At 32.2% G+C, this 12,876-nt stretch overlaps 1 protein-coding gene across 2 annotated transcripts in view; it reads right to left on the bottom strand.

Moving 5' to 3' along the window:
• Cen (cerebellar degeneration-related protein 2-like) overlaps window positions 1-12,488 on the bottom strand; it is a 174,338-nt gene extending 161,850 nt beyond the window's left edge. The window contains exon 1 of one of the 2 annotated variants that reach the window (XM_040715389.2): window positions 12,004-12,488. In XM_040715389.2, the coding sequence (XP_040571323.1) occupies window positions 12,004-12,151 (148 nt within the window). In that variant the 5' untranslated portion in view covers window positions 12,152-12,488. The remainder of the gene's footprint in view (window positions 1-12,003) is intronic. The other variant, XM_040715367.2, reaches the window with a different exon arrangement.
• Window positions 12,489-12,876: the final 388 nt, after the last annotated feature.

Raw genomic sequence — 12,876 nt, 5'->3', positions numbered from 1 at the left:
AGTTTGTTTTTATTTAATTCCTCTCATAGCTACTCACAGCTAATCTAATAAAATATCAAGACGGTTTTACAATGTCCGTTTCCGTACATTCTCCAATTCTTTTCTTTTTTTTAGCATACTGCCAGATCATCTTTTTTTTGTCAACTTTACTTTGAATATATAATAACTAGTGGGAGAGCCTGCCAGTTATTAACCGGACAGAAACATACAGAAAGACAGACATACTTAGCGTTATTAGTATAGATATGCAAGGTTAATAGAAATACAAGGTAGGTTATACTATAGTACGTGTACAACTTATGTTAGACTTCCACCACGCTTTTAATATTGACGTCATAATATATGAGTGGTTAATTGTTTTCCCAAAATCTGTTTATCTTCCCCAGCAGTCAATACGACACATTAAATTGAAAATTCTAGCCATAGTGACGTCATAGACTATGAGTAGTTGCGTTTTTTGTCAAAAATCCGCCTGTCTTGCCCAACAGTCGGTAAAATACATCAGATTGAAAATTCTAGAGAGCCCGATTACATGATGTTCTAACTTTCTATTCCTATTAACCTTGAGATATGGTACTCTGTTTTTGTTTTTTGTTTTTTTAGATTTAGCTACACCCACTCATTGCTACATTGTTATTTCTGCAGACCTAACGTATTAAGAGTACACTCAAAATAAGGCGTCGACACTCAGACATACCTTGCTTTATTATTATAGATGTAATGTATACTATACACGTTCTTAAAAAGTATCAGGTCAAGTAGCTTCAGTATTAACGAATAATACTTGTATTACTTTACTTTTTCTAGATAAAAAGATTTTCAATTACGAAGAAAAGAAAGAATGGATTAACTACTACCAACTGATTTTGGGCCTTTTTCCGCCTCTATATAAACCCACATTTGTCTAAATATTTACTTTTAGCTAAAACCCTCCAAATCGTGAAAGACCTCACTTTTTCAGCAGTCATATTTTGTCATGAATCATATTCAGAATATAGGTATAAAAAATTGGAACTGAAAATCAATGGATATCGCACAACATCTGTCTTGGAAAAGTGATCGTAAAGCAAAACTGACAAAGTTTTTCCTTCTTAAGGATAAACTTACTAGCATTTGATGGGAAGAACCAACGTACCAAGTCCGGAAAAGTTTAATGATTATTACATCAGATTATTTGTCTTATTGTAAAATATGACTGAAACAAGAAAATGCACTACTAACCCAAAGCATCAGTACAATTGACAACGGACCCTCAATGCCCAAATGACTCTCAATCTAAGGAATTAATCTAGTTATTAAAATTTAAGTCTCAAATAGAGCATAAAAACAAGGGGCTATTTGAAGTTACTCAAGCAAGACAAATCCCTGCCAATCCAAAACATTACATTCTCTCAGGCGTGGTTTTTACACACAACGTAAATTAGACAATATCACAGGTGTCACCATCTTGGTTGGTATTTTTACTACAAAAAAATAGTAAATATCGAATAAATCTTGATGAAACTTCATCAAATGGCTATAGGAATAAAATAAGACTTAATACCTACATTAAACATTACTTTATGCCTATAATAAACAGTTATATTTGATCTAAATCAAAGTAATATGTAATGAAAATTCCTATGAAATAGCTACATCAATAGCTGAATCGTTATATTTTATTTATTAATGAAGGACGAGAAAAGTAGTATTTATTTTCTCCATTGGTATAGTTAAATTTTATCTACAATATGGATATAAGATTGTAAAACGATATAATAATTTAATAAATATTGAAGTCTTATATTTAATGAAACTATGTATTAAAGAGATACATTTTTGATAGACAGTAAGGTTTTAATAGTTATTTTCCTTAATATTAATGAAAAACTTGGTTGTTTAAGTTCCCAAAACAGCTGATATTAACAATGTTGATGTCATATGAAAACGTACTAAAATAAATAAACCACTATAATTGCATAATATGTAATTCGAACATGTAAGCATTAAAAAGACTACAAATGGAAATTATATTACACATAATAATTTACATACTCGTAGATGATAATCTATGATCCTTTTTTTAGTATTATTCTTCACTGAGTTTTATCCCTCTTTTTGGCACAAAATATGATCCATTTTTATGATCAGTTAGAGGGGGGAATACATATTCACAAATGATTACTAATATGTTTTTAGTAGCAATAATATTTTTTTTTTAAAGATTACCTTCAATCCTTGCTCTAGAAAGTGCGAAAGAAATTTGGATTTCATTGAATCATAGTTAAAGTAACCACATACCCTGTTTTGCGTTGTTATTTGATTTCTATCTCTTGTCCCGCATATAAAATCATTTTCTTGATTGAGCTCAATAACTTTATTTGTTCAATAAATGTTATTATAATTTATTACGAAATAAATTTCCCGTTCCACTTATTGAGTCTCTCTCATACAAAATATTTATTGAAAATAAATAAAAAATAGAAGTATGCAAAGATAATGTTACTGTTTATTCGTAAAACATATATATATATATATTCATTAAGGGTAGTGTTGTGTGGGTCCATATTTATTCGGTCCAGTCCAGTATTAGGACCGGTCCTTAACTGTCGATCCTTGAAATTTTTCATATAAACATCAATGTTTTATTGAGCCAAATATTAAATATGTATTAAGAGTATTGCACGTATCGTGCAAAGAATATTCCTATTTTCATTATAATACGAACAAATGTATTATTATATTGTTACTTGGTTACATAATTTATTCTATTATATAACAGAATAATTAAAAGGAGGAAAAACACCCTCATTGACGTCACGAGGGATCGATTTTACCTTCTTCAAGGACCGACAAGTTGGGACGGGACTGAACTGGATGGGACGGGACCGGCCCGCGGTCCTAAATAAGGACCGACACAACACTAATTAAGAGGGACTGGCACTTATAAAATAGACTATACCTATATCCCACCATCCCCCAACAAAATATTGTTGGTTTCTCACTTTGGATAAACCAAAGCGTGTATATTTTTCTATATCTAGTGATTTTTGAATAATTTAATTTTTTAGCACTGACGTATGTTTTTCAATAAAGCGTTTTCACGTGATGTCAGCAACGTTAATGTTGCCCTTTTGGAGCCTAAATAATCAAGTTTTATAATAATAAGCACCCTCTTTGCATTAAAATCAAGGAAAATAGTAAAGTATTAGATGTCAAAATGGGACCAACAAATTAAAGGATTTAAACCTTACTGTCTATCAAAAATATATCCTCGAATGCTTAGTTTTTTTCTATCAGACCCTAACATATATTATTATATCGTTATTCAATTTAATATTCACATTATACCATATTTTCATTATTATATGAAAGCTACATTTAATAAAATTTAATTGTTCATAATGAGTTCCTCTCCTCTTGATAATCTCGGCCACACGGTGTCAGAAGCTTTGGCAGGCCCGAAAGAACTTCGAGCAGGTCCGGCTTCGTTATTGCACTGGTTCTTGTTTCGTACTTTTAATTTACATTTCGTGGATGGATAGAGTAGCTCAAGGAAGAAATTACACCTTCCAATAAGACAGTGCACCAGCCCACAAAACCAAAAAAGAACAGGATATTTTGGCCACGAAATGTCCTCACTTTTGAAGCCCAAATTTTTAGCCTGCAAACAGTCTGTACCTGAACCCGTCCGATTTCTTTCTCTGGGGGAGGATCAAACATGAGGCCTGTGGGAACTGACATTCGTAGAATTTTGAAATTTTTTTGAAAAAATTTAATTTTTGAATTTTTTTCCCAAAAACTTAAATTTTCCTTTAAATAGCTATAGATTTTTGAAAAAAATTCCAGAAAATTTCATATTTGAAACTTTTTTCCAAAAGTTAAATGTTTTGTGCACAACCGTTGATTTTTGAATTTTTTTTCGATAAATTTATATTCTAAATTATATTGTTCAATTTTTTTGTTCCAAAAAATTAATTCCAGAAACACCCTCCCCCTTAAAAAAAAACATTTGCTCTCACCGCAGGAGATATCCTATGATATATCTTTCTGTAGCTGCAACCTTAAAGGTGTAATTATTTTCTAAGAAGTTATCATTCTTCTAATATTTTTGAAGAGAAAACAATAAGTATAAAGTAATCACTATTGCGTGAAAGACGAAAAGTAACACTCATGATTTGTTGAGGAGTTAAATAAATGTCTCAGTCCTTGTTAGACTCGGAGTAGAATTGAGGATTAACAACGGAATAATTCCTGTTTATACCATTGCTAATTTGGAATGGGGTTTGTATTTATTTTCTTCCTGTCATAGCAGCTCACAGCTAATTTAGTGAAACCTCATGACAGCTAAGCTGCTTATCTCCCAAACATTATTGAAACTGTCAGGGTATGTACGTTCATTTTCGTTTTTTTTAAGCATAAGTGCAGATCATACTTTCTACAACTATAGTGCCGATCATTATCATATTCATATAATCATTTAAGACAATAATAATTGCCTGTTTTTGGGAGTTACTTACTTCGTGTTGTAAACGAGAATGACTAATGAGGATGCATATATTCTACCTCTTCTCTTATATTCAACTCCTCTCATCAAAATACTAATAATGTTTTGTGTATTATTAGAAAAAATAATATTTAGTAAGTAATTTAGGGATGGCTAAGGATAACAATGAAAACTCATATTAATTTTTAATATGCTTATTACAACTATGACTCTACCTACTTTGAATGTTAAAATACAAAGAGGTAAAGCAAAAACTCAGTTTTCTCATGTGTTAGTGTGGATTAGACTGCCCCGTTTTAGGGTTAATATTTTTATTCCTCTGCAAAAAAAAAAATAAAGGTCAAAATCGTCAATTTTAGTCCGTACCGCCAAGGACTATACAAGGAATATATACCTATTTTCATATTGTATCCGTTGATATGAGTACTATAATTCATATTAATTCAAAAAATTCCTTAGAAACTGCGGTTTTTAAGGTTAACTGGACTTTATAAAAATCGGTTATTTAGTAACTCTGATCATAAAAGATACTGAGACGTCAAAACGTGAAAATTAATCTAAAAAAAGAGTGTATAAGTCAATGTTATTTAAATACAAGGTTTGTCAACAAGAGATTTGAAGGGCAAACACAACAGATCTATTAAGTAACTTTCTTCCTCTTTTTTTTTTATGATGCCATTGGGTGGAGATAGAATCAATACAATTGATCTCATATTTTCAACAGATAAGGTGCTTACGAATACGAGAATTTTCAAAATTTCAGCTAATTTTATCCATTTATAATGTCTAAAGCAGTGGATCCCAACCAGTGGGTGGCGACACCAATGGGTCGCTAATCGATTATGACCTGAACCACGTAGTAGTTTGATTTCACCACTGCTGTCGCTGTCTCTACAAGCGTCAACTACTGCTGCTGATATTTTCGATTTAATTGATGATTTCTTTTAAGAACATTCAATCGAATGGTGAAATTGTGCGCGGAGTTTGTACTGAGGGGGCACCTGCAATGCTCGGTTGTAAGTCTCGCTTCTAATCGTTAGTTAAAAAGGTGAGTCCAGAAGTGATTGAGACTCACTGCATGTTTCATCTACAAGTTTTTAGCTACCAAGACGTTGCCTGAACCATTCAAAGAAGTGCTTAACAGAGTGATTAAAGCCGTAAATGTCGTTAAATCAAGGCCACTTGCAACATGGCTCTTCAGAGTTTTATGTGAAGATTTGGATTCAACCCATAAATTTTAAATTAATCATATATTTAGGAAATGTACAGTTACTTCACGAATAAATCGCAATATATGACAGTTTGTTATAGAAAAAATAAATGTGTATAATATATTTTAAGGATTGGGGTCCCTTCCTGATTGCTTGTTCTAAAATGGGTCGCTATATATGAAAGGTTGAGCACCACTGGTCTAAAGTAAGTTTAAGTTGAACAAAATATAAATATGTATATGTACCTAAATGGTAATTCCATCCATTTCCTATTTTTATCATTTGAACTTTTATATTCTGTTTAATTAGACGAAGAAAAGTGTGTGTGTCGTAGCAATCTGCCCCCCAAGTCCAATAAACACGTTATACTACCAATTTCCTACAGATTCTTCAATAAGGAAGACATGGATTGAAGCTTGTAGAAGGGAAGAGGTATTTGATGTTTAGGAAGCTAGCATTTGTGGAAATAATTTCGAGCCTTCTTGTTTATTGCGAGACCTTCAAAATGAACTCTTGGGATTTCCCACTGGAAATTTATTAAAACCCAGTTCAATTCCATCTCGTTTCTTACGAAAAGAATATACCTGAGACTATATCATATGCTCCAAAAAGACAACCAGACAAAGGAAAAATCTCTTACAAATGCAATCACTCAATGTGATATTCTAAAATCCAAATCAAAATTTGTATCGGAAATTCCATAACTTAGAAACAATCTTCTGGTGGCAGAGAACGAAATTTCGAATCTTCGAAAGAAGAACAGGTATCTACAAACCATGAAGCTTGAGTTGATTATCGTGAATAAATATATTCGCGGGAACCTTAGCTCATCCTTAAAAAAACGTATCATATCATTTAAGACTATTAAGTTCAATCGTGGCTATACAAAAGATGATATTGTAACTGGACTGCCTTAAAATATATGAATTTCAAAACTTTTGAATATCTTGGAAAAAATTATGTTCTTGCCCTTCCAAGTCGTCAAACACAGGAAAAGTGACTTCAAAAGTTTGACTGCTACTTGGGGGTTCAATATGACGGTGTTAAGGCCTTGAAAAATATGTTACAGACTTCTGAATTTATCGAAAAATTTGCATCCTGGTCTTTGATGAAATGGATTTGAAAAGAAGATATGAGTTGGATCTGAAGAAGCAGAAAATAGTTGGCCCTTGTAAAAAAATTACAAATGGTAATAATGTGAGGATTAGTCCGGGGCTGGAAGCAGACAATCTACTTTGATCTCGATACTATCATGACCAAAAATCTACTTTTTTTCTATAATAAGTCAAATAGAGGAACACGGTTTTCAAATTCGTGGAGTCAAAATGGACATGGGAAATGTTTCCCTCATATCTCAACTCTGTTTGAACGACCAAAATTATTCCTTTTTGTAATCCAGCAGATCCCTCTCGTAATGTTTCTGTTTTTCCAGATTCATGCCATTTATTAAAAAGAGGTCGTGATCATTTGCTAGACAAAGGATTTTTGATATTTTCAAAAGATGGAAAACAATCAGCAGAGCTCCAGAAATCAGACTTTCTAAGACTTCTTGTTCGAGATGGTGGCGAGCTTAAAATCGGTCATAAACTCACAGATATTCATTTAAATTGCATGGGCAATGCAGGCAACGGATTTCCTATACAGCCCAGCTACTGTCAAGATCAACTGCAAAGCCATTTCTTTTACATCAAACCAAAGAGAAGAAGAAGGTGCAAAGCTTAAGGAAGATTTGATTCTTACATTTGACACATGGTTTGATGTTATGAATTCTCGTCGTATATTTGACAAGAAGAAAATGTCATGTGGTTTGGGTGTAGAAAGCAGCGTGATGCATTAGAGAGGATGGAAGTTTTGATCACCTCCATGAAAATTAGGAAGAAATCGAGAGATGGTTATATAAAGGCTTATCTTCCATTTAAGGTCTATTAAATCTTTAAAATCTTTATACAATGACTTAGTTGAAAATGGTCCATTTACTTACATCTTGACAACCAGACTTAACCAAGATTGTGTCGAAAATATTAGATATGTTGGGACTGAGACTGATTTTTGTTTTTGAATTTGACTATTCACCTTGATATTATTATCCGAATATTTTATTTTAGAATTCGTGGTATATCTGGCGATAATTCTCATCGAGGGCCGGTAGAAGTGAAATGCAGAATAAAAATATTACTAGTGGAGAAAAATGAACAATTCTACGTCCAAGATCCATCTGTAATAGACGGAAGAAGATTATGAAAGTAGACCTTGTTTATAGCTCAAATATCTCAAAATGTTAAAATTATTCCGGAGCCCGATAGTGAAGATATAAATGAATTGAACCCTCCAATCGACTCATAGGAATTTTTGAATGATTTTAATATTGTAAGAAATTGACAAGAGTCAAAATTACTTGAAATTTCCGAGAATGTCAAGTGGGACTACAATTTTCAAGGGCTTAGCTATGTGGCTGGACACATTGTAAGAAAAATACCCAACTCTTGGTACTATTTCGTCCCAGGTTCCTCATGAATCATCACTTTCTCCCTGGATAATGCATTTATCTAAAAGGTGGGCTAATAGTCCCAGAAGAAAATTTCCTTAAATATTGTGCCATATTTAATGATGACTTTTGCAAGTTTCATACTGATCTAGATCGCAACCCAAATGTCATCCGTCGATTTGGGGATTTTTTAATTGAAAAATATGGACGAATATTCACCGAGGATGTTCTTAGGTTTTTTTCTAAAGTACGTAGATTTATCAGAGTCAAAGCCTTAAATTATAATTTAATGGTAAATGAAGCTAAATCCAAACTTAGAAAGATGAAACAAATCCGGCAATTTAGTACAAAACATTTTTTTTTTTAAATTAATTTTCTAAAATGTTCGTATATATTTTTTAGTATTAAAATAAATTATAAGAATATCCTAAATCATGTTTCAGTGGTTTTTCTACTAATATGCTTGAAAAGAAAAAAAATTATTACGTTCCACATTATAAACTATAAACACATTTTATTGGTTCGTCAAAACTAAATGATATGAGATAATTTTGATACTTTTATTTTGTATTTTTCCACCCAATGACTTCAGAGACAACTATAGTATTTTTTTGGAGGGAAATAAAAATTGTTGCTGCGAAACCTTGTATTCAAAGAACATTGGTATAAGTATTACGTTGTGAGAATAACGAAAAGAAGAAAGGGATTAGCTGGTTAAGAACAAGCCTAACCAACTGAAATTGATAATATCAAAATTCAATTTAAAGTTCAAATACCGCACGATCAAATTGACTGAACTGGTATATAATATGTTCATTTAAAAATCAATCAAAGAAGTATTTATTCCATAATTCTGTCGTAAGCGGAAACACTGGACTGCATATTACTGTAAATGGATCCTCTTCAGTAATAAAAGTCCATTTGAGCTATTTTATGTCCCAAATCCCCAAACAGATCGGGTTGAGGCAAGAGATAAGGGAGATGTGGAACCCACTCCAACTGTGAAATTTCCTCTGAAAATTCAGGTTTGGGCCGTTATCAGCCACCAAGCAGTGTCAAATCTTCACCTGATTCCATCCAAACTGATGCCGAATACTACGTAACGGAGATCCTCAGCAAGTCTCTGATGTCAATTTTGTCTCGTACTGAAGAAACTGGGCCTCCTTTGAAGAAGAAAATGTTGTCTTACGCATCAAAAACCATTTTCCAGCAGGATGGGCCCCTGCTTACCACTCCACAAAGGCACAAAAGTGGTGTTCAGACAACTTGGATTCTTGTCTCTTGTCTCCCATTGAAAATTTGTGAGCCTTGGTCCAGAGGGAACTGAATGAAAATGCTCCAGCAACTTCAAAGCATGAATTTAAAAAAAACTGACAAAAGCTTGGGAAAAAATTTCTCCAGATACTTTGAATAATCAATATGAAGAGATGCCAAAACGAATAAAAAAATGTGTTTAGCTTAAAGTATATTGGGAAGTAGATAAAGTTTTTCGCCAAAAAAATCACTTGTTTAGGTTATTTCAGATTTTTTTTTTTAAACCACCATCAATTTTTGGACATACTGTATGTTACGTTTGATTAAAAAAAAGGGGAACATGCCAAAATGGGTTTTTGAGTATCCCTTACAGAAAATGAATATTAACACAGAAACGGGACAGTCTAGTGTGTATGCTGCTATGATATAATATATTACATCCCCTTACTCCTTCTTTCTCCATTCATTCACTATTATACAAAAAGATAAAGCCCAATGCATGCTTTTGGTAAGTATTTTCTATAACATATGTTTACCGCAGACATGCATTTTAAAAATGATTTCATTTGTGTATTCCAATATTATAATAACGAAGAGTATGAAAGTATATTATATAATATAATAACATATATTTAGTAGCACATATTCGTAACCTAAAAAAAGAAAATGCAAATGGAGAGAAAATACAAAAGATGTAACTCATAAATATTGTTGTATCAATCATTATTTAGGACAAAAGACTGTAGTTCCGTCCGATTCAGTTTTAGTCTGATTTATTTCAATCCTGCATAAAGGTCCTAAAACTGATAAAGTTCGGTCTTTGAGGACGTTACTCAACATAATTTCATATTTATAATCAATTATAGTACAGACAAGCCCAAGGACTGAACCGGATTACGGTTATATTTTTGCTGATTCTGCAACAATGAATAGCCCAATGTGATTACTATTTGAACTTAACTAGTAGTTATTATTATAATTATTGTTATAATAATAACATTGGATACGTAGTTACATACACGGTATCTCGCAACTTCTCCTCCGAAAAGAAACAGAAAGAAGGCCCATAATCCATTAGAAGTTAACCAATTCTTCCAACTATGGAATTACGGGATTTAACTCATTAAGTAACTTAAATATAAAATGTATTGCCAAAACAAAACAAAAATACGACCTGGTAACTATAGTTGAATCAAAATAGCTTCCAATGTTTAAAACAGTGGTTCTTAACATGGGTTCAATCGAACACACAGGGATTCAGTTAGTCAGTCTCAGTGGTTTGATGTAGAAATGGAAATACAATTATTTAGCAAACTGAAGTATAAAGCTGTTGTCATTATTATTCAATTCCTGACAAGGGAATTTCATTTTCTACTACATATTACATATATGTAATTGATAAATACGAAACCGCATGGAACATTTGTGTGTGCTCAGTAACCCTGAGAATTTGTTACAGAGTTACAATTGTAAGTCTTTTTTCATTAAGAATAGAAGACCGATGTCGGAGATATTCTTGCCTATGCATTGTTTATTTCCGTCTCCCTTTCTCTCCTCGTTGCAGGTGCTTGTAGTGGATCTAATGTAACGGTATGGCACCTAAACTATGCTCCTCCAAAATTCTTCAAATTGTCATGGTGAATACGTTGATTTTTTGTTTCTATTTTTTTTAACATACACAAAATACTCCCAATTAGCATCACTGGTTCAATGGAGGTCAAGACACATATACAATAATTTGTCTTGTGATGGTACGCAATTAGGATAGATTCAATGCATGTTTATATGAAAATGGTAGGGTTCAGTATATCAAAAAAATGTTTGAGAACCAGTAGTTTACCAAGGATCAAATATTTTTAATATATAATCCTGGTATCACTTAACTTAAACCATTAAAATCAATAATAATTGATTTTTTTTTTGGGACTTAATTTAATCTAGCAAATATAGTTAATTTTTACCAGCGGCAGAAATGGGTTAAGTGATTTTTCATAGACCGATTTGAATCATAATTTTGGTCTAGACCTTGGACTGAAATTCAAAACCTGGATTAAAATTTAAACCGTAGACTGAAACTTTCTTATCTAAAAAAAAAAAAATAATAATAATGTGGGAATGAAACGAGGCCTGAATTTTTTTATAGACCGAACTTTACTACGAGACCGGAATGATCGAATTTGGGCCAATTAATTAAAATTATAACGGTTCTAGACCGTTTAAGGTTTTATTGACCAAAGCCCAACAATCATATTCAAATATATATATATATGACTATTTTGACATCGATAAAAAATACATAAAATATAGATAAATTTGGATTCTTGTTAATTTTTTATTTTTGTTCTCAACAAAAACTATTATTAATTTTGGTATTTCTTTATTTTTAATTTGACTCGAAATTATCTAAATCAAAGGAAAATCGAGACTTGTCCCACAAGAATTCGTCATATCATCATGGATTTATAAAAGAAAAAGAGGAGAACATGTCCGGAGGATAAGAGGACAATTGGTCACTCTAGTAAAATGGGGACTAGGCTTAATTTTTAAAAATGTTATCAATCCCTTACCTTCCCCCTCTTCTTCAAGAATCCCAAGTGGATATCCATGTCGAAAAACGGTTTTACGTCCCGGAACCTTACAAGCTATCCTTTTAGGTTTAGTATTATTATTATGAGGAATATTCATCACGGCTCCAGGATTCTGTATAATACTCATAGTATTAGTAAGAACACGCAAATAGAACCGAAATAAAATAATTATTAATATCACTTCAAGGATCACTTTTTGGAATTATTTTGAATTACACAAGTACAAAAGAGTAAATCACCAACTAGCTATTCTACAAGCTAAAGAGACAACATTAATGTACGCACCACCATCACTTAAGAATCACAATGAGAACTGGAAACTCGGAAAGATTCATCATGTCATCATTTCATTAGAAGAACATAAATATATTTTTTTTGTACACAAAGTGGAGTCGACTGATCTTTGTAGGCAATATGTTATATAAACACTCTCGCACCAATGGAATTGCTGTTGTTCCTCCTGTACTGTGCCTATAAAACTTCATGTGGAATCAAACTTTTCACGCTGGCCCGCATGAAATGATTTACTACTACTTACATAGTAATTTTCTACTACGATGCGGCTGTTGATCCGATCTCTCCTGCCCTGACTGATATTTTCTATTTTTAAATTGACTCGGCATTTATTCTTCCCTCCCTCTTCATCCCTTTTTTTAAAAAAATCGGAACTTTTTTTAGTCAACACAACCTTGACTATTTGCATTATGTTTTTGCCTAATAAAGTAAATTGCATTTTTTCAAACTTTTTAATTTATTCTTCGCCCTTCATCTTTCTTTTTTTTATTCATTGATTAAATGTTTAGAAAGAAGTGTAAATATATATAAGACAAAATATATATTGGGAAACTTAAA

The sequence above is a fragment of the Lepeophtheirus salmonis genome, chromosome 1 (genome assembly GCF_016086655.4).
Source record: "Lepeophtheirus salmonis chromosome 1, UVic_Lsal_1.4, whole genome shotgun sequence".
Classification (NCBI taxonomy): domain Eukaryota; kingdom Metazoa; phylum Arthropoda; class Copepoda; order Siphonostomatoida; family Caligidae; genus Lepeophtheirus; species Lepeophtheirus salmonis.
The sequence above is the reverse complement of the archived record's forward strand: the minus strand, read 5'-3'. Positions and strand labels throughout refer to the sequence as shown.